Below are 22,531 nucleotides of genomic sequence, written 5' to 3'. Positions count from 1 at the left end.
CCGTATGACATGAGCTTGCCCTTCCAGCAACTCAGTTTCTTTTTAAAGCGATCCTCGATACACTTTCATTCTCTGTTTGTCAGCTTACGATGGTGAATTGGTATACCTAAATACGTAAAAGGTAAAGTCCCCAATTCGCACCCAAACAATTGCCTATAAGCCTCTTGTTCCTCGTTGGCTCTTCCAAAACAGAACAATTCGCTTTTGTGGAAGTTAATCTTTAACCCGGTCAATTGTTCAAATAAGCATAACACCAGCTTCATATTTCTCGCTTTTGCCAAGTCATGCTCCATAAAGATGATCGTATCATCGGCGTACTGTAGGATAGACACACCACCATCAACTAGATGAGGCACCAAGCCACCCACCTGAGCAGCCTCCTTAGCCCTTCCTATCAGAATTGCCAACATATCATCTACAATGTTGAACAAAATAGGAGACATCAGATCCCTTTGTCTCAGGCCCTTATGTGTCTGGAAATAATGACCTATGTCGTCATTCACTTTAATTCCAATACTCCCTTTTTGCATGAACGATTTTACCTGGCGACACCAGGCTTCATCAAAACCTTTCATACGCAAGGCCTGTTGAAGGAAAGGCCATTTGACTTTATCGTACGCTTTCTCGAAATCCACCTTAAAAACAACTCCATCTAGTTTTTTCGTGTGGATTTCGTGGAGCATTTCATGAAGGACCACAACCCCTTCTAGGATGTTTCTGTCCGGCATGAAAGCAGTTTGGGAATGCTGCACCACAGAATGCGCAATCGGCGTGAGCCTATTAGTCCCAACCTTGGTGAAAATTTTGAAACTAACATTGAGAAGACAGATCATCCTGAACTGCTCAATTCTCACAACCTCCGTTTTCTTAGGAAGCAATGTTATTGTTCCAAAATTCAAGTGAAATAACTGAAGCTGTCTAGAGAATAAATCATGGAACATTGGTAGTAAATCCCCCTTAATAATATGCCAACACTTTTTATAGAATTCCGCCGGAAATCCATCCGGCCCTGGAGCCTTATTGTTTTTCATCTGCGCAATAGCTTCAAACACCTCTTTCTTCGAAAACGGGGCAATCAAAATATCATTCTCATCAGCAGTAAGTTGAGGCACATCCTCAACCCTGGACTCATCCAGGGACACACAATTATCCTCCGAAGGCCCAAACAACTGCTTGTAGTATTCGGTTATGTATAATTTTAGGTTATCCTGTCCTAAAATCGTTCCTTCATCTTGTTCAAGCTGAAAGATTCTCTTCTTTCTATGCTTGCCATTAGCGATCAAGTGAAAGAATTGAGTGTTCGCGTCCCCCTGGACAACTTTGCGAACCTTAGCTCGCAGTGCCCACTTTAATTCGTGTTCACGGAGAAGCTCTTTCAACCTCATCTCCCCCTTCAGTTTAGCATGAAGCTCCGTGGCTTGCAAAATTGTGGACTCGGCTTTTAAATCTAGAGACTGAATAAGTGTAAGGAGCCTTTCCTTTTCGACCTTATAAATCCCACTAAGATGCTTAGCCCACCCCCGCAAGAAACTTCTCAAATGCCTTATCTTATTCTGCTAGCGCTCAACCGAAGTCCTACCTCCTCCATCCTTAGCCCATTCCCTGGCTATCAGATCCAAGAAGCCTTCACGTTCAAACCATGCCAGCTCGAATGAAAAGGAATTTTTGTTCCCCATGTGGGTTGGCTCACCGGAGTCCACAAATAAAGACGTGTGATCAGAAATTCCACGCCAAAGTGCCTGGACTGTTACCAAAGGGAATTTCTGTTCCCACTCGACGCTCGCTAGGACTCGATCCAACTTCTCAAACGTTGGGTTTGGCAAAGCATTAGCCCAAGTAAATTTTCTACCCGAAAGCTCTATCTCTCTCAGATCCAAGCTTTCAATAATGGTAGTAAACATAAACGACCACCTGCCATCAAAGTTATCATTATTCTTTTCCTCTCTCCTCCTAATGATATTGAAATCACCCCAACCAGAATTGGGAGTTGCTCAGAGCCGCAAATTCGAACAAGATCCGCCAAGAACTCTGGTTTGAGCTCGGGCTGCGTGGCACCATAGACCGCCACCAGAGCCCAATTAAACCCATCAGCTTTCGACCTAACCCGAAACTTAACCGCAAAATCTCCCATCACTACACTTCGGACTTCCAGCGAATCGCATCTCATTCCAAGTAAGATCCCACCCGATCTTCCTCTCGGAGGCAGGCAGTGCCAATCGAAATCGACACCTCCCGATAAAGTATAAAGAAACTGGGGCGCAAAATTATCTCTACCAGTTTCCGATAGAGCAATAAAATCCAATCTATGCTCGATAGACGCATCTGAAGAAACCTTCTTTTAGCCAAGTCTTTCAGACCTCTGCTATTCCAAAAGATTCCTTTCATATTTCATCATGAATTTTTTTTAGTAGTACGGATCCTAGCACTCCTACGTACCACTGAAGCAGGGTAGATCTTCGCTTCCATTTGCATTTAGGTTTTCTTTGATCCTCCACCCCGTCCTCACAACCGGGCTCAGTGGATCGAACTACTGCAGCCTCAAAAGTGTCATCCTCTTCCTCTGACTCAGGAATGGATGGTGCAAGATCCGCACAAAAATTATCGAGCACCCTAACCCCCAACGCATCGATATCTGCATCACAACATACCATCCTGTATATAACAATATGGATACATGTGAGATGTTACCTGTGGGGGGTTGTGGAAAGTGATCATAACGAACTATGGCATCGCTCCATACATGTGTGTCATGAACAGATCCGGGCCATCCGGGAACAACGAACGTGAACCTCATATCAAAATCACACACCGCCATAACATTTTCACTTGTGTAACCTTTCCTATTCCTGTGTTGGGGCTCCAACCCCTTAGGCACAATCACCTTAATGTGTGTTCCATCAATGGCTCCAATAGCATGTTGAAAATGAGGCCAAAACTTTGTTTTTGTAAGTACTGGGTGTGGTTCAGAGAAAGTTGGATCAATTGGTCTTATGTAATCACCGGCCATGCGGTCTACACACTCCAAAACCTCGTGGAATTTCTTGGTGCGTACGGCAGTGTCACACTTGACGAGGCCACATCCATAGCAAATGCAACCATGGCCGCCTCAAATTCCTTTCCTTCTTGTTTCTTTCTGGATTTATCCATCTGCCACAACAACATGCACATAGTGTAATATTAGATACAACACAGTTCAGATAACAGTACATCTCCAAAGCAAATAGCTTAGTTCACAAAAGTACACCTCCAAAGCAAGTAGCTTAGCTCACAACATTACAAGTAAATAGTCTAGTAGAAAGAAATTAAAACATAGATGTTCTACTTTGAGCTCCCACATCCTCTTTATCCATCCTAGCCTTGCAAGAGATTCATGAGCCGTGAAAGTGGAGAAAACATCACGACATTTCTTTTCCATGAAAAGAAATGTAGCATAGAAATGCCCATCACTTCCTGGTTTTAGCATTCTCACTTGCCCACTTGTCATTCATCTTTGGACTTGGCGAATAAGGACACGCCCTCTTCTTCCCACCCTTGGCTCGATTTTGAACAGGGGTAACTTGGCCTTCATGACTATCACACCCTGAATCATCCTCCAAACTGATTCGAGAGGGATCACCTTGATACGAGGGAGTTGGCACCCTCGCATGCTCATTTGTGACACAAGTAGTATTGAAAACCTCTGACATTTTCTCCTCCTCCGCTAGTGGAGCATAGCGAAACTTGGCAGCTTCTGGATGTGCCTGTAATCATATAGCACCACAGGTTAATATCAAAACTTAAGCAACATGACTCGTTATTTAAGAAATTACATGACAACAACAATACCTTTATCTCCAATGCCCACCACTCATTTGTAGCTGCAATAGTGTGTGTATGCTCATCTCTTCCTAAGCCAGATGCTTGCTGGATCAGTGTCTTCCATGTGTTGTACTCGCTTCTACATACACCCCACCTATTTTTCATTTGCCGGGTCGAATAGTTTCTTCCAGAGCGTTCGTTGAACTTTTCATGCAAATTAGCTTGTCCTATGTCCAACAAATAACCACCGTTGCGGTTATTTGCTCGAACCTCCTCTATGCACGCATTCATAAAATTGTATGAGCAGCATTGTCCCAATTTGCTTTGGGTTCTTTGACTTTCTCCATCTACCATTACCATTCACCGTTATCACATTAGCATTGACATCAGCAAGAATCAACAAAAAATAAGCATCGATCCATCCATCCATCTAACAAATTCAAGCATCAATCCATCTACCTATTTTATCTATCAACAATAGCTAGCATCAATTCAAGCATTATTCAAGCATGAAGAAACAGAGAGATGCAAAAAGGAGGGCTCACCGTGAGCGTCGGCGTCGAACTTTGAGGGACGGGGTTGAGGGCCGGGGCGGACTGAGGGGCGAGGAGGAGCTGAGGAGGGAAGCTGGCCGGCGGGGGCGGCGACGGCTTGGCCTGGCCGGCGGCGGCGCGACAACCCCAGCCGTTGTCGCGAAGCTGACAGGGCGGGGCGAACTGCCGGGCGGGGCGGACCGGGCAAGGGAGGCTGGCCGGCGAGGGCGGGGGTGGCCTGGCCGGGGGCGGGGGCGGCTTGAAGGTCCGCTGCCCCGATGCGGTGCGGGAACTGGGAGACGAGCAAGCGGTCGGGTGTGTCCGCTCGTTTTCGGGGTCCTGGGCTGGACCGCGGGGTGGCATTTTGACCGTAAATACGTGATACAATAGGGGTACAACTATACTTCGAAACGTTTTCTTTGGTGGGACTTGCCAGAATCTTGAGATTGTGGGAGAAACCAGGTATTTTGTGATTTAGGAATTGCACTAGGATTCTGAAGAATCCGGTTGAAATTTTGGAAGTTCAATCGAATTCTTTTCGCTCGGGATTTTCGGGACAAGATTCTTCATAATCTGCTCAAAAGAACTGGGCCTATAGTCTTGGCTATGCATGCAACAGGGCAAAAACTCCACGTGGGTATGCACAGGTATCCGGTCCAACAAAAAAAGCTATAATCATTAGCTAAGAAAAACATCCCGTGGACCTTAGCTCATGTAAAATACACTCCCGGTGAGACCACCTAACACAAGCATCTCCAACAAGTGCGCAATCTTAGCGGCGTGATGAAAAAATGTCTCTTTTTTTTGCGCGTGCAGCCAAAACGGATGATCTAAAAGACGCGCAAAAAACGCGCGCGCGGTATAATGAGTTCAGTGCGCGCAGGAAAACGTCATCGCGCGCCGCTTAATTCGTGCGCCCGCTCCTGCGCGCTGGACAACGACGACTCGGACGCGACTTGACCAACCACTAGATCCAGGCGCCGCCGCCCGCATCTTCCCCATTTGCTCCGGCGACCCGCCGGCGCTTCCCTCGCCTATCCCCGCGCGCCGCCGCTCCTTCCTCCACCTCCTCTCGTTGCCGCCGCCCCTCGAGCGCGCCATTCCACTGACGAACAGCGCCCGGCGGCCCATTGCAGCTCGACGCCCACAAGTTGTTTGACAAAACGCTTGCAGGGTATGTATTGCTTCAACTTTATATTTATAGATGAATTTGGTGCATGTTGTTTGTAGTTTTATAGACTAGTTTAAATTCAATTTTGTAGATGAGTTCGTCCTATGATTCTTCCGGTGGAGAATTTGATATTCAAGAGGAGGATGACCTCGCAATGATCCTAGCTATGCACGTCAATAAAAAGCCGAAGCACGGTGGTTCGGTTATCGGTCGTCAGAAAATTTGGAGGGATAAGATCGATGCCGACAACACATTGATGTGGCACTATTTTGTGGAGAATCCCACATACCCCGAGTTGTACTTTCGGCATCGTTTTACGATGAGCACCGACTTGTTCAAACGCATTGCACAGAAACTGGCGAGCCATGATCGGGTTTTTTCAGCAGAGGAGGAATGCCGCCGGAGAACTCGGGCATAGCACCTTTCAAAAGGTGACAGCCGCTTTGCGTATGTTGGCATACGGTATTCCGGATGATCTAGTTGATGACCATTTGGCCATGGGTGAGAGTCAAGCCATCATGTGTGCCAAGCGCTTCGCAGTCGCAATTGTGCAAGTGTTTAGTTCAGAGTATTTGAGAGCTCCCAATGCTGAAGATACCGCAAGGCTTTTGGAGATGAACAAAGCTCGCGGGTTCCCATGTATGCTTGGCTCAATAGATTACATGCATTGGAGTTGGAAGAAGTGTCCTAAGGCTTGACATGGACAATTCCACGACCAGGAAAAGGGTTCCACTATAATCCTTGAAGCAGTGGCCAATCAGGAGACTTGGATTTGGCATGCTTTTTTCTGGAATGCCTGGATCTTTGAATGACATCAACGTTCTTAATCGGTCACCACTCATGAATAAGATTGCAAATGATGAAACTACACCGGTTGAGTTTGTAGCAAATGGTCATACATACAACTATGCTACTATCTTGCGGATGGCATCTACCCAAAGTGGCAAACATTTGTGAAGCCGTTAAAAAGATCGGAAGGTAAGAAAAATCTTGATTTTTCACAATGCTCAGGCGGTGGCTAGGAAAGATGTGGAGAGAGCTTTCAGGATTTGGCATCCCAATTTGCTATTGTGAGAGGACCGGCTAGATTTTGGGATTAAAAGATCCTTTGGTACATCATGAACGCTTGTGTGATCATGCATTACACGATCATCGAGAATGAGTGTGGACAAGATTTAGACTATTCTCAGTATGAGCTCTTGGGATGTCCTGTGCGAGTGCGGAGGAGGGCTGCGAGGGTGGCCTGATTTGTTGCCTCCTATCATGCCATTCGACGTGCCAAAACGCATGATGCTCTTCAAAAGGATCTAATCGAGGAGTGGTGGGCATGGAATGGCCGACAAAACTAGTGATGTTGTATGTTTGATGTTGTATTGTTGAACTATTTGTTGTATTGTAAGATAAACTATTTGTTTGAGTTGTAATAATAAATCAAACTATTTATTGTTGATTTTTCGGCATAGTAAAATGGTTTTAGCGCGTCGCGCGGTTGCGCGCCTGTTGAAGATGTTCTAAGCAATAAAAACTACATTAAAAAAAACACTCCCCGTGACCTATACTATATAGGTCTATAAGCTGCCTGGTGAAACTCGTCGATCATTTCCCTGAATGACACGTCGGCCTGGCGTATGGCTCTACCGTACAAGGTCTACATGGTCTGTTAGTGGAAAAATTACACTTCATCATTCAGTAAAGATCATTTACCTGCAGGATTGCAGCAGCCTATGTGCCTGGAAACACATGTCAGAAAGAGGGCGAAAGCACACAAAGCCTGAACCACTGTGGTTCGTAAGTCCATTTTGTTACAGCAAGATTTCTGAAGAAACAATCTGACAACATAAAGAAGGAGAAGAGGTATTCACAGGGTCATACACGATCTAGATACAATTACCGGGAGCTCCGTTTCGCTCATCCTCGCAGAGATTTGAGAATCAGCCTCACGAAGGCGAAGAAGCCTGTCCCCACCTTGGCGCGCCTCCAGCGCAGGAATCGCCATCGACCCGGCCGGAGAGCGCGCGCACGAAGGCGGCCGGGCCTAACCTTCACACCATGATGGCCATGGTGTGCAGGCTCGACATGCGGCCGTACATCTCCGCGGACATCTGCGGCATCCCCGGGGACATCGGCCTCGGGCGCCGGAAGCATTCCTCCAGCTCCTGCAGCTTGGCCACCAGGAGGACCAGCCGCCGGGCCGGCACGAAGATGAGCGTCATTGGGATGATGCAAGCCCCCAGCTCCAGTATCAGCATGGCTGCTTATTCCACAGAGCAAGCAACTGCGTTGCTCAGGCCGTCTAGGTAGCTTTCTCGGTTCCTTGGATAAATGTCGTTTTGCCTTGTAGAGTTGCAGCTGGGGAGTTGCTTGCATATACGACTTTCGAGTCCATGACACACGACGGGGCAGCTACAGAAATGTTTATTTTTCACGACGACGAAGAAAAACGTGAGAGGACCTATCAATGGCGGAGCTTCACACGAATCACAGAGACGGGTCAGTCTCAGGAGGAATAATTAATTAGATGAAACCACATACGTTGTCGCCGGAATATTTTGCAATATATTCTAATGAGATTTGGTTGTATGGGACATGAAGATTTTTGGAATAATATGATAACTAAAACTGAAAATACAAATGATATTGTGTAATGAGATTTGGTTGTATGGATATTTATTAAATATAAATAAAATTAAAATTCTCATGCATATTTGCATGTTGAGGTAGCTTTTACTTATGCATGGGTGCATGTTCAGGTGAGCATTTTCCCATACATGTTGAATAATGAGATGACATGCTTGCGTGTTGAAAGAAGTAGATTAGTGAGGGCTAGCTATTCAGATATAGAAGATCTCCTATAGTTCAGAGGAGGTTATTTTAAACCGAGTGTTTATTTCGCTGTCGAGCGTGTTCTTAGTTTCATAGTACAAAAAAGAAAGAAGGTGGTTACACAATTTGGAACTTGTATACAAAGCTCGATCAACTTGGGAATAACTATTTTTCAAGTGAATTAAAATGATCCGGCTCACAGGAAACGGGGATAAAGGAGTAGCCCCCTGTTTATTTTGATCGGCCTGCGATGTGACATTTTTTATACTTTGTGTTCATCTGCGTTGTTTGATCCATGTCTCCCATAACTTGGATGGGGACCCCTCTCTCCGGATAAGCTATCAACAATAGTACTACCATTATTCATGTTGTCCCCTAAAAAAAGAAGGACGCCGATAAGTGCCACACGTGTGGCACAATGACCACCCGACCACACGGCGCTGTGGCATACACGCATGCAACCCACACGACGTTGTGTGGACGAACACTGAAACTGCCCACACGTGTGGCAGGAAGGCAGCTGGACCGAACAAATCGCTCGGGACGATCGCTCCCCCCGCCCGCACGATTTCATGTAGTGCGATGGCTGCCACCACCCCGAACGTCCATCGTATCGGCCCTACAGGCCTTCTCTATATTGGGCCTTACAATCTTACTAAAGAAAAAGAAGTCCAGATTTTTTTCGGTGACAAAAAAAGCCTACGATGCCATCCAACAACTTTAAAAGTAGAAAAAACCATTTGAATTTTCAGAAAAGTTGCCACTACATTTACGACTTGCCATCATGTTATTTTTTACAAAAATGGCAGGGTTTACCAAAACATATTAAATTGTCATGGCAGAAAGAAAATATGTTTCGAAAAATGACATGAACTAAAATGTTCAATAGATCATCATCCCTACAGTATAAGTTCCATGATGCATAGGCTATATTTGCCATGGGCCATGGCAACTTTGTTGAAAAATGTTCTATATATCATGATACTCCCTCCGTCCGAAAATACTTGTCGGAGGAATGGATGTATCTAGACGTATTTTAGTTTTAGATACATCCATTTTTATGCATTTTCCCGACAAGTATTTCGGGACGGAGGGAGTACATAGACTAAAAGATGCATAGACTTTCATGGCGTGATAAACAAATAAGAACACAGTTTTGCTGTGATAGTAAAGCCCAGATTTACCATCCTATAAAACGGAAAGATGAATTTGCCGTAACAGATAAGAGTGACAAACAAACTAGTACTAAAAATCCCAATGGTTCAAACCGAAAAAATGTCGTCGTACCTACAAGCAAAATTTGCCATGGTCAAAAGATCTTTTTTATATTAGAAGAATGAACTGAAAAGGAAAAGTTCATGGCAATTTGCATATGTATCATGGGCGGAAAAAAATGGATTAAAAAATTTGTGTATGTTTTTCCGTGCCAATCAAACAACAAAAAAAAGATTAAAATTGCCATGGCAAATGCATATACAAATTTACCGTGGGATTTTTGTCAAAATTGCCATGCTTATATATGATTTCTTTGCCATGATTGTGAAATAATAAAAAAAGATATCAAAAATTGCCAAGGCAAAAACATGTTCCGTGGTATTTTATCAAAACTTGCCATCTTTGTGTAATTAAATTGCCGTGCATATAAAACAACACGAAAAGAAAGATCAAAAATGCAATGGCAAAAAGTGTATTCTAATTTGCCGTGAAATATGTAATCAAATTTGCCATGCTAATAAAAAAAAATTACCATGAATGTGAAAAAAAATACAAAAAATGATCAATAGTTGCCATGGCAAAAGCATGCTCAAAATTGCCATGGTATTTTACTAAAATTGCCATGATTGTGAAATAATAATAAAAAATAAAAAAATCATGGCACAAGCATGTTCAAAACTGGCCATGGTATTTTACCAAAACTTGCCATCTTTGTGTAATTAAATTGCCGTGTATGTGAAACAACACGAAAAGAAGATCAAAATTGCCATGGCAATGTTCAAATTTGCCATGGTATTTTACCAAATTTTGCCATATTTGGTGTCATTAATTTGCCGTGTAATGGAAATAACACAAGAAATTGTCAAATTTGCCATGGAAAAAATGTATATTCGAATGCCATGGCAAAATGCATATTCAATTTTTTTGTGGTTTTTTTATATCAAATTTGCCATGCTTATGTAAAAAAAGTTGCCACGAATGTGAAATTATACAAAAAATGATCAAAAATTGCGATGGCGAAAAGCATGTTCAAACTTGCCATGGCGTTTAGCCAAGACTTGACATCTTCTTTGGTATTAAGTTGCCGTGTATGTGAAACAACACAAAAATCGCCGTGAACATGGCAACATATTAAACTACATTTGCAATGCTCTCATAGAAATCAAATTGCCATGTCGCAAAGAAAAAACATGGCAACACATCGTATATTTGCATGGCAACACAAACCTTTTGTTAGTTCCGTGGCAACACATCATGGCAAAACTAAAAAGTTGAGTTGCCATGGCAACTAAAAACTAAAAGGTTTGGCATTTTGATAAAAATAACACGGCAAAGTTGAATGTGTTTTTGCCATGGAATTATTTTCCATCATTTCTTTGTGCTATTTTTATCCGTGGCAAATTTGTTAAACATTTTTCCATGGCAAAATTGTTCTAAATTTTGTCATGGCAAATCGGTTATTTTTTTTCCGTGACCAACACTCTAGTTAGCCATGGCAAATCTGTAACTTTTTTTCACATGACAAACACTCTAGTTAGCTCAAAGGTAAATTTGCCATGGCAACTATACCATCGGGATGAGGGTAAATGTGCCACCTAAACTAACTTGCCTCTTCAAAAATGAAGAGCAAAAATCATCATATTCCTCAACAAGCTGCACAAACCATCAAGCAAAAATGGTAGAGGCATACTAGAAAAGCCATAGGAGAGATGGCAAACGTACCATATGTGCAATGGTGGAGCTCGCTGTAGAAAAGAGACGCATAAGAATCGCTCCAGCTTGGGCGCGTGCTACGCTAGACGGCGGCGCATCAGTACCCGCCGCATCTGGAAGCGGCCGCCGCTGAGGAGGATGCAAAACTCGCGGCAGACACCTGCACGCCCACAGCCGGTCCCATTAGCACCCGCCGCATATGGAAGCGCCCTGCCGTCTCGAGGCCCCCGCGCCTGGAGAGAGCCAGCCCGGAGATAGTGGTGGTGACCTCCGCCCGCCGGGCCACCCCACGACGGAGACGTCGTCGCATGCTCTGCCGTCCGTGGCATGGCTATCGCCTCCCCTTGCATCGGTGCCTCGATGACCTAGCCGCCGCAGCCCCCTTCCCGCACGGGATCTTAAGAAGTTTGTCGTGTTTTAGAATTTTCCAGAATTTAACAAGTAAATTTGGCATGGCAATGTAGGTACTAAATTTGCCATGGCAAGTGAAAACTATATATTGCCATGGCAATGAAAAGTGTAGAATCTGCCATGGATGCGTAGTTACATTTGCCATGTCAACAAAGATAGAATTGCCATTACAAATATAAAAACAACAAAATTTGAAGAACCTGCCATGAGAGCAATACAAAGGAAAGCTGAAATTTGCCATGTTCGGAAAACATGAATGTGATGGACTTCATGAGATCAAAAATGCATAATAAAAACACATAAACACATGGCAACAAAATAACACTTATATGACAAAATGGCACGGACGACTGTATGATCCTCTCCATGAAGATTTGAATTGCCATGGCAACTACTATGTCCCATCTAATACTAAAAACATGAAAAAATACATATTGAAAATTACCATGGCAACTATGGATTGAACATGGGAGGATTTATATCAAAAACTTTCACAAACATCATATTGAAAAATGAAAACAAAAAACTGATCATCAATTGACAGTGATCATCGCACTAAATAATTGGGCACCTTGGCACAGGTTGTTCATTTATGAAACAAACAAATCTTCTGATTGCTAAAACAGGGCAAGGTATAATGAAGGTTTAGCTAAGTGAATTACAATGTGGCTCACAACACAAATTACATGATGCTGAAAAACAACACAAGTGCTCTGACAGTCCAAATCTGGCAACTCCGGCCGCAGTCGCCGGCCACGAATTCAACAGGCACAATGCCTCTGTATATCGATATTGAGGGAAGGAAGCAGGGGTAAGACGCAGCTCACCTTGGGGACGTGCTGGTGAGCACGGGGGAGCCCAGGGAAGCAGGACGATGGCAGGAACTAGAGGAGAGCATCAGTGGAGAGCCCGCCTCCACTGCGCCGGCCCGCCTCACACACGCGACGCCATCCTTTTGTCGGTGGAACTCCTCTCTGCAGTGGCCCTCCTCGGCTCCGCTGCCACCAGCCATGGGAACGGGTGCGCGGGGGAAGTTAAGATGTCAGGCACGCCGTGCGCTTCTACGCCCTCGAGCAATCCACCGCGCGCATCTCCACATCGTCGTCGATGCACGCTGCGCCACCCCCACCACTGCCGACCCCGTGCTGGATGCGGGGGCTGGTTGGAGGGGATTGGCGCCCTTGCCGTCGCCTGGTCGCAAGGGTTGGCGCCGCCGGCGCCCGTGGCCTGCTCTGCCAGAAGCATCCCCTTCTCATCGGCTCCTAGTCCGCGACGCGGTGCCGAATCGAGGCGGAGCTCTGCGCACTCGATGTGGGGACAACGAGACCCGACCTCACCCGCGCCAACCTCGGCGACAACGGCAGGTCGACGCCGGCGGCCCTTCTTCAGATCCGGCGACGAGAAGGGGGAGAAGACAGTGAGGAGTGTTGGGGGAGTGGGGCGCTGGGGTGGGGGTGAAGGGGAATTGTGCCATCGCGGTCGCCGGCCACCTCACGGAGCCGGAATCTTCTCTCTCGATCGTCGGGATCCCCTCTCTCTTTCTGCTCACTGGCTCCATGGGGGAGGGGGGAGAAGGGTGGGAGTGAGCGAGCAAGGAGAGGACAGCGTTCGGGCGAGGACCCAAACAGCCCGCACAACCGCTACTGCTGACGTGGCTGTGCGCCCTGCTTTAAGATTGATGCAGCGCATCTAACGGCAAAGAAGGTGTTCGGGCGAAGTGGTCTCAGCCCACACGTGTGGGCGTTAATATTATCGAAAAAGAATGGAAGCGATCGGCAGCGCCCTGATGGCCCTTGGGAAGTCCAGGAGCGCGGTAACGAGCCAGGTACCATTACGCAAACAACGGACTTACGAGTCTGTTTCTAAAAAAATGTACCCCTTTTTTTTCTTATTTAGTATTTGGGTTGGTAAGTAAAACTAGATAGCCCCTTCCGTCTAGACGTTTTTCTAAATAAAAAAACTTTTTTCGACAGCGCTATTTTTTCCTTGAACACATTATGTACTTAGTGAAACATTAACCACCACTAAGAGCATCTCCAATAAATCCCCTTTTCCGTATGAAAACTGGTTTAGAGGGAGTTGAGGGGAAAAAAGACTACTCCAATAGACCCCATAAACATGATTTTTTTAGGAACCTTGTATAATATATGCCAAACCTCCCTTCTATCCAGGGAAGAAAGCCCTCCCGTAAACCTTCTCCCATACCTGACGGGAATTAACCTCCATCTCTCGTGTGAAGTATCACGCGCCCCTTCGCCTGCCGCCGATGCACTTCTCCACCGATCTCCTACGCCACCTCACGCCACGCCACGCCCCCTATGTCGCTGACCTCCCAGGCCTCTTCCAACCTTGGTCATCGCTGCCGGTGCCGTCAAGTCGTAGTCACACCGCGCCTCCTATGCCGATGACCTCCCATGCCTCCTCCACCCTCGGCTGTTGCCAACGGTCCCGCCAAGCCGTCACCGTGTCGCGCCCCTGATGCCGCTGGCCTCCCCGGTCTCCTCAACCCTTGGCCGTCGCCACCGTAGGCCTAAGCAATCCGGTGGGCAAGCGGCTCGTCCGCAACCGCGCCACTAGGGAGGAGGAAGGCACCGATCATTTAGGTGAACCATATGTTGCATGTTTGATCTTCGTGTTTGGAACATTCGTTATGTGCTTACTCTCTCGTAAGGGTGGTTGTGTAACCCCCAAGTGCAAGGGTGAAGTAACCAAGCAATAAGTGTTAACTAGGAGATACCCCGCGCGTTGTTGCGGGACGTTTTACATAGTATGAATGATATTATTGTGGCACAATTGAGCAGGTTGCTAGCTAGCTTGCGCAATCAGACAAATACTCATGAACTATCAATATGTTCAGTTGTTTACTGAGCTTAAATCATAGTTTGCATCTATAATGAACAAACTGAAAGAGTTTTTTTGCTGTGCAAAACCAAACATCAAATTGAAAGAGATATGAACCAAATCCATACATCAAATCACTTGCCATAGATCATTTTTGCCTATACGGCTGTGGGTCAATAGTACACTGTCCAAATAAGGAATGAACATGGTTCGTTAGCTTATTTCGCCCCAAACAAAAATAAGCCAAATATCTTGATAACATCAATACCAGAATAAAAACTCCAGCCCATTAGCAGAATTAGGCGGAAAAATGACTTTAAAAAAATACATAATCTGCAACTTGCAAAACAAATAGAACATGAAGTAATAAGTCGCACTACAAAAAAAAGACACATCCGTGACATTTTGGGCCGAACGAAAATTATTTCTGTCATACATATGACACTTCTATGACGATAATTGTGACAAAACCCGGTATCATCATAGATGTGGTGGGCTCCTACTTCTATGACAAAAAATCATGACAGAAAATGGGCTTTTCGTCCTGGGCGGGCCGGACACGCAGCTGCATGATATTCTTTGGGCCTTCCATGAGAAAAACCGTGGTAGAAGCGAGGGCGAGGAAAATTTCGGGGAGTTCCCGGTTACGGTGGGAGGTCGGGGGCCGAGCGATGCGCGTTTCTCTCGTACACGTACGCGCGTGTGTGCGAGGCGTTGGCTCTAACTGAACCCGAGTGAGGCTTTGGGCTCTAACTGAACCCGAGCGATTGCACTGCAGGCTACGCGTTACTGAACCCGAGCGATCGATCGATGGCTGTTAACTGAACCCGATCGAGCGATTCCTTCGCTACTGCTGCTAACTGAAGCCGATCGATGCTGCCTCTGGGATGAACAGTGAGCGTTGCGGGGGGGGGGGGTTGGATGAACAGTGAGCGGTGGCGTTGCCTCTGGATGAACAGGACCCCGTGGTGTGGTGGAGGGCTGGATGAACAGTAGACGGTGGAGGGGTGCCCGTGGAGGGGTGGTTGAACAGGACCCCGTGGTGTGGAGGGCTGGATGAACAGTAGACGGTGGAGGGGTGCCCGTGGAGGGGTGGTTGAACAGTAGCCGGTGGAGTAGCGCGCGGTGGAGGCTGGATGAACAGGAGCCCGTGGAGGCTGGAGGAGGTCGACGGTAGCCCGTGGAGGCTGGAGGAGGTCGACGGTGGAGATGAACAGTATCCCGTGGAGTCCCGTTTTGCGGTACGCCACACCCCTCCCGATGAACAGGACCCCCGTTTCGACCGTAGGAGGTCCGTTTCGTCCGTTTTGCGGTACGCCACACCCCTCCCGATCAACAGGACCCCCGTTTCGACCGTAGGAGGTCCGTTTCGTCCGTTTTGCGGTACGCCACACCCCTCCCGATCAACAGGACCCCCGTTTCGACCGTAGGAGGTCCGTTTCCTCCGTTTTGCGGTACGCCACACCCCTCCCGATCAACAGGACCCCGTTCCGAACGTAGGAGGTCCGTTTCCTCCGTTGTGCGGTACGCCAGGCCTCGTTTCCATCGCCTGTTCCGTCCAAGCCCTCCCGATGAACACGACCACGCATTCCGTTCCGACCCAGCCGGTTGGCTCCCACGCGTTCCGTTGCCTCCCGATGAACACGACGCATTCCGTTGCCTCCCCATGAACACGACGCATTCCGTTGCCTCCCCATGAACACGACGACGACGCTGTTTCTCCGTTCCGACCCAGCCATGTCAACGAGCCCTCGCCGTACGTATGCGCGAGTAGGCGTTCGAGACCCCGCCCGTATGTACACATACGTGGCCGTATTTTCTTTCTTGCACCCTGGCCGCTGTACGTACGTGTACATGCTACGTGCGCGCCTCTACTACGACACGTGCGCGCCTCTACATCCACCAGTATATATGTACGTACACGTTCGCGACCAGAATGACAACGCTACGTACGCTTCGACCAGGTGGGTCCCGACTGTCAGGCACTTCCTTGCGTGCGAAGATGTAGCTGGTGGGTCCCAGCAGTCAGGGGGGCGAATCGTTTTGTTTTTTTGCCCGGACGCACTTCCTTGCGTGCGAAGGTGTAGCTGGTGGGTCCCAGCAGTCAGGGGGAAACGTTTTTTCGCGAAATACGGTGGCCCGTCCGGTGGGTCCCCGCTGTCAGGTGGAGGAATAATTATTTTGCGCGTAATAAGGAGGCACTTCCTTGCTGCGGCCGTGGACCCAGCTGTCAGCGTCTCCACGCACAGTACTCTTCCGATGGAAGTCGGTCGTTGACCACATTGACCACGCCGCGCCGAGAGCACCACGGCGGTGGACGACGGCGAGGCCTAGGAAGGGGACGACACGGAGGCAGGGAAGACTCGGCAGTTGTTTCCCACGCGGAGGGGAGTACGACTGTACGAGGGTTTACTGGTTCGTCTGCCGTCGCCGGAGAATAACAGCAGGTGTGGGTGAGTAGAGGGATGGCTAGGCCAGCGATGGGAGTACGGTGGGGCGGTGAGGCCTGCGCGGCAGCACAGCCGGCCGCGGGGAGGAGGGAGCAGGCAGTCCCGCCGGCGCTTGTTTGAGCGGCTGGAGCAGGAAGAGCAGAGATTGAAGAAGCACGACGGCCGTTGGATGGACATCCAACAGTCAGTGCTTGTGCGTCAACCTTTTTTTAGGAAAGCCTCAAATCTGTGGAAAACAGCATACAGCCCATCTGCCATTATTTCTAATAATTTACAGCCCATTTGCTAATTCTTAAGGTTTTTTTGGAGCCCATATTCTTTTTGTTAGCATTACAGCCCATATTGTGGCCACGGTTAAAAAATTATACGAAATTTTGCATATTTCGGTGCGGTCCGAACTGTTTTTAATCCCGAAATTTCGACTCACATTCAAACTGATTTTAAAAATAAATGTATATCAATATAAAATCCAACAAATTCTCCACGCATAAAAATTAATGTAATTTAAAATCTTGAAATGAAAAAAAAGATATTTGAAACTAATTGCCGGTTTGATGTGTTTTAAAAATGTACAGCCCATTTCTCATTACTGATGGGCCATTTTCTCGGCCAGCCGAATGAAAGCTCTCCTCGTCTTGAAAGATTTGCAGCCCAACAGGCCTGACAAAGCGACTTACTTGGCAAATCACAAAAAAACTGGGCTGTGGCCGTGGACCCAGCTGTCAGCCTCTCCACGTACAGTACTCTTCCGATGGAAGTCGTTCCTTGACCACGTTGACCACGCCGCGCGGAGAGCACCACGGCGGTGGACGACGGCGAGGCCTAGGAAGGGGACGACGCGGAGCCGGGGAAGACGCGGCAGTGGAAGCCCGCGCGGAGAGGAGTACGAGGGTTCACTGGTTCGGCTGCGGTGTGAGGCTGCCGTCGCCGCAGGGCCTGGCCAGCGGTGGGAATAGTAGGGGGCGGTGAGGCCTCTGCGGCAGCACAGCCGGCCACGGGAGGCAGGAGCATGCGGCACGACCGGCGCTGCTTTGGGCGGCTGGAGCAAGAAGACCAGAGGTTGAAGAAGCACTACGGCCGTTGGATGGACATCGTACGGTCACTGGAGCTAGAATCGTTCATATTGACTAAGTTGACAAAGCCCTTCGTCCCCGTCAACTTAGTAGGCCCACAAGTCAGCCTCCCACCAAGGTGGGTCCCAGCTAGCCGGGGGAGTATTCATTTTTTTGTGCGTAATAAGGAGGCACTTCCGGTGGGTCCGAGCTGACAGCGGGGGGAACGTTTTTTTCGCGAAATACGGTGGCCCGTCCGGTGGGTCCCAGCAGTCAGGGGGAAACGATTTTTTTCGCAAAATACTGGTGGCCCGTCCGGTGGGTCCCCGCTGTCAGGTGGAGGAATAATTATTTTCCGCGTAATAAGGAGGCACTTCCTTGCGGCTGCCGTGGACCCAGCTGTCAGCCTCTCCACGTACAGTACTCTTCCGATGGAAGTCGGTCGTTGACCACATTGACCACGCCGCGCCGAGAGCACCACGGCGGTGGACGACGGCGAGGCCTAGGAAGGGGACGACGCGGAGCCGGGCAAGACGCGGCAGTGGATGCCCACGCGGAGAGGAGTACGAGCGTTCACTGGTTCGGCTGCGGTGTGAGGCTGCCGTCGCCGCAGAATAACAGGGGGTGTGGGTGAGTGGAGGGATGGCCTGGCCAGCGGTGGGAGTAGTAGGGGGCGGTGAGGCCTCCGCGGCAGCACAGCCGGCCACGGGAGGCAGGAGCAGGCGGCACGACCGGCGCTGCTTTGGGCGGCTGGAGCAAGAAGACCAGAGGTTGAAGAAGCACGACGGCCGTTGGATGGACATCGTACGGTCACTGCAGCTAGAATCGTTTATATTGACTAAGTTGACAAAGCCCTTGGTACGTCAACTTTTTTTTGAATGCATGCAGATCAGCTTAGTAGGCCCACAGGTCAGCTTCCGAAACGGTGCGCCCCAGATGTCAGGGGGAGGAATCATTTTTTGGGCGGGTGAAGCTAGAATATCCGAGATTGAAGAAGAAGCACGGCATCCGTTGGATGGACATCCAACGGCCACTGCTGCTAGAACCGTGTGTTGACTATAAGTTGACAAAGCCTTGCATACGCGTCAACTCTGTTTTTTAGGGGACGCGTCAACTTAGTAAGGCCAGAAGTGTGTGGCAGAGAACTTATAGCCCATTTGAGATTTGTAAGAATGTGTAGCCCATTTTTGAATTCTAATGGAATTTACTACAGCCCATTTACAGTTTGTTAAAAGTACAGCCCATTTCAACCAACCGTTCAAAACAGAATTCAATAAAATTTCCCACATTTTGATGGGATCCGAAATATTTTTATCCCGAAATTTCTAGTCAGATTAAATACAATTTCAATATAAATTTATATTACGTAAAAATCCAACGAAACATTGCGCTCGCAACAATTAATGAAATTAAAATTTTCAATATCCAAAAATAATATTTTATAAAGTAATCACGTGTTTGGTGCATTTTTTATAGTTACTGCCCAGTTTTTATAATTACATCCCATTTATTATTTCTTAAAGCCCATTTTCTTGTTAAGCCTAATGCATCCCTCCTAGGAAAGATTTGCAGCCCAGCGGGGCGGAGAATAACAACTTGACCTTGCCTGGGTATTCCTAAAAAAAGTATAGCTGGGCTAGCCATTTTCAGCTTGAAAAAAATTAATATCTGGGCTGGATATCTGGCCTGGGCTAGACGGGCCACAGCCCGCCCAGTTAATACCTGCAGCGATGTTTTCGTTGTTGTTCAGAGGAGAAAAATTAATATCTGGGCTAAACATCGAAAAACTCTGCAGTGCTCACACCTCAAAAACACAAATACTGCTCGAGCTGCTTGGTCCCAGCTGTCGGCCGCTTCTTGTGCAATTCTCTCGTTTATTGACTACTACATAGGTTGACAATGGTGTGGGACCGTGATGTCAGGAAACCAGGAGGAAGCAAAATAAATTATAGTTATATATATATATAATAAGGAGGCACTTGCGTACGTGAGGCTATGGACCTGGTGGGTCCCCATTGTCATCCTCTCCAAGTAAAGTCATCTCCTCGCCCGCGCGCGCTTTCCGCCCGAAACAGTCAGCGCCGCCCGCCCCGCTTCCCGGTGCAGGCGATTGCTCCGCCTTCAAACGACACAAGTGCCGTCCGTCCGTCCATCTGCCGCCCACATTAATGATACGCGGTTGCCGAGGCGGCTACTCCGGCGCCACACGTCCGTCCCTCCGCCCGCCCACCATTGCTATATAAACTGCTGCGCCGGCCATAGCCGCAGTCATCCGCATCCGTTCCCTTTCTCCTGTCCACACCACTACTGCCCACCATGGCTTCCTCGCGCTCCAGCGCTCTTCGGGACGGGCGGACGACGGACCACAAGGAGATGGCAGCCATTGCTGCCGACCGGCTGGCCGGCAGGCAGCCGGAGGACGACGACGTCCCAATGGAGAACATGGTAGTCGACGATCCGGCGCCAACCCCCTCCTCCGCGCCATCCTCGCCGGTGCATTGCACCATGACCATCGGCGAGGCCCGTGCCCAATATATGGACAGGGTGAGGCAGATGCGTGAGGAGCAGTTCCGGGAGGCGCAGGCCGACGCCGCCTACAACCACCATCTCCTCCAGGAGCACCTGCAGGCGGAGGAGCAGATCGCCGCGGAGCGGGCGGAGCAGGAGGCGCTGCTCGACTCGTACCGCTCCGCCCGCAAGGGCCGCCTCGAGCGCTGGCGGTACCGCATGCGGGTGGCGGAGGCTGCGGCCGCCTACAAAGAGGCTAGCAAAGAGGGCGATGAAGCGGGCGAGGCGCTGTTTGGCGAGACCGAGGACGAGGCAGAGGACAATGCCGGCTCCGACGAGTCCCCGCTCCGCTGGCGTCGACGAGGCCCTGCTCCGCCGAGGCCCCGCGGCGCCAACAACGAGGCAGAGGACACCGCCGGCTCCGCCGAGGCCCCGCCCCGCCAACAACGAGGCAGAGGACATCGCCGGCTCAGCCGAGGCCCCACCCTGCCGGCAACGTGGGGGAGGATTTCCACCGCTCCGCTGAGGCGCCGCCCGCCGGCAACGAGACAGAGGACATCGCCGGCTCCGCCGAGGCCCCGCCCCGCTGCCAACGAGGCCGCGCCACACAGAAAACGAGGAAGAGTAGAACACGGTAGGTCGCCGCCGCTCGGGTCCAAGTAAGGCCACCGCTGCTACCCTCCGGTTGAAGCCAAGCTAGGCGGGTTGACCATTGACGGCCGGTTAGCTTCTTGGCGGCGACGTGGAGTCGGAGAGCTGCGCTGGAGAAGAACGCTGCTTCTACTTAACTGCTGGTGCAGTTGGCTGACTGACACGTGGGCCCAACAGGCCACATGTCAGTTACGCAACTGCACCTGCAGTTAAGTCACTGAAGCTTCTGTTCGGCTCAGCGGGACACAGGTGGGTAGCTTCGGTTAATTAATTATACCTCCAGCGCACCCCTTTTTAGTTGAAGAATGTATGAAATGTAATGAAATCCGGCATGTTTATATGAAATCCGACCGTGTATGAATGAATTTATTTCGATTAGTTCGAATTCCTGTATCACTGGCATTGGATGAACATGCAAAACAATACGTACTAGCATTATTCCCAGGGTGATCACCTCGTTTGCAGCAGTTTCACATGTACTCCCTCCGGTCCTTTCTAGTCTGCATACAAGTTTTGTCTGCAGTCAAAGTATCTCTACTTTGACCAATCTTATACAAAAAAGTATGCACTTTCACAATGTGCGAAGTAAAAAGGAACAGAAGGAGTACAAAGAGTTTGAGCAGCTTTTTAGCGTTTCTGTACATTGCAATCAAACACACAGGCCTGGCAATTCATAGAGAACATTCAAAACAATCGATGATTATGCATCTCAGCTACTCACATGTCAGAGGCAATATTTACTTCACAACTAAAGAATAAAGAAAAAATTGATCGACGCTGCTGACAGCAAAGGGCGTCCCATTCGAAAATATCAAACGCATGTCTTGCTAAAATCAATGAGCAAAATTTGACAAGGTTGTCCCATTCCAAAATATCAAATGCCTACGATTGTGGAATGGGCAGGGTTTGCCATCAGTTCGGACATTGACATGGCACCTCGTGCTAAATAAACCAGCTGTTCTTTTTGTGCAGTTCCACCAAAATCAACCAAATTCGCGCGTAGCTTGTATGATTTCGCCCTTATATGTTGCAACGCCTTGAACTTATCGGCACCTCCTTTCTTGTGGTGGAAATGAATGATTCGATGTATTCATGAACATTTTGTGCAGTTCCCATTGAAATCAAGCTGAGCACCCCTGTTTGCACAAATACAAAAAAGTGATTAGTATAAAGCAAACTGTACTATGAATTGACAGTTTCAACAGGCACATACATGGTCCATGTAGAGCACACTTTTAGAAAAATGGAACTCACCAGAAAGAATCCTAGAACAACATTGTACTCGCGCATCACAGCAAAAAAATGGAGATTTGTCAGTCCTTCTGAGCTGAAGTTAGTTTGGTCTTGTGGGGAGTAATGTAACCA

The 22,531-nt window shown here is 48.3% G+C and overlaps 1 protein-coding gene across 3 annotated transcripts; it reads right to left on the bottom strand.

Moving 5' to 3' along the window:
* Nucleotides 1–7,269: 7,269 nt before the first annotated feature.
* LOC123098623 (uncharacterized) lies at nucleotides 7,270–13,288 on the bottom strand. 3 transcript variants are annotated; one of them, XR_006447905.1, is made up of 3 exons: nucleotides 12,492–13,278; nucleotides 11,263–11,413; nucleotides 7,270–9,612 (listed from the first exon to the last, which is right to left on the bottom strand). XR_006447905.1 is itself a non-coding variant. In XM_044520661.1 (2 exons), the coding sequence occupies exons 1-2, from the start codon at nucleotides 12,674–12,676 to the stop codon at nucleotides 11,437–11,439; spliced, it is 399 nt and encodes a 132-aa protein (XP_044376596.1). In that variant the 5' UTR covers nucleotides 12,677–13,279; the 3' UTR covers nucleotides 11,421–11,436. The 3 variants fall into 3 exon arrangements, 1 of the variants encoding a protein (XP_044376596.1); XR_006447904.1 differs by having other exon boundaries at nucleotides 7,270–11,413; nucleotides 12,492–13,288; XM_044520661.1 differs by lacking the exons at nucleotides 7,270–9,612; nucleotides 11,263–11,413 and adding an exon at nucleotides 11,421–11,650 and having other exon boundaries at nucleotides 12,492–13,279.
* Between the last annotated feature and the right edge of the window lie 9,243 nt (nucleotides 13,289–22,531).

This window comes from Triticum aestivum, chromosome 4D, assembly GCF_018294505.1.
Source record: "Triticum aestivum cultivar Chinese Spring chromosome 4D, IWGSC CS RefSeq v2.1, whole genome shotgun sequence".
Classification (NCBI taxonomy): Eukaryota; Viridiplantae; Streptophyta; class Magnoliopsida; order Poales; family Poaceae; genus Triticum; species Triticum aestivum.
The sequence above is the reverse complement of the archived record's forward strand: the minus strand, read 5'-3'. Positions and strand labels throughout refer to the sequence as shown.

What these genes read in the sequence shown, in the direction of transcription:
- LOC123098623 (XM_044520661.1), bottom strand. Translation starts at nt 12,676, where the DNA reads ATGGCTGGTGGCAGCGGAGCCGAGGAGGGCCACTGCAGAGAGGAGTTC. An exon ending in CTCACCAGCACGTCCCCAAG is followed by an intron (nt 11,651 to 12,491) that starts GTGAGCTGCGTC and finishes AAACTTCTTAAG; the next exon opens with ATCCCGTGCGGGAAGGGGGC.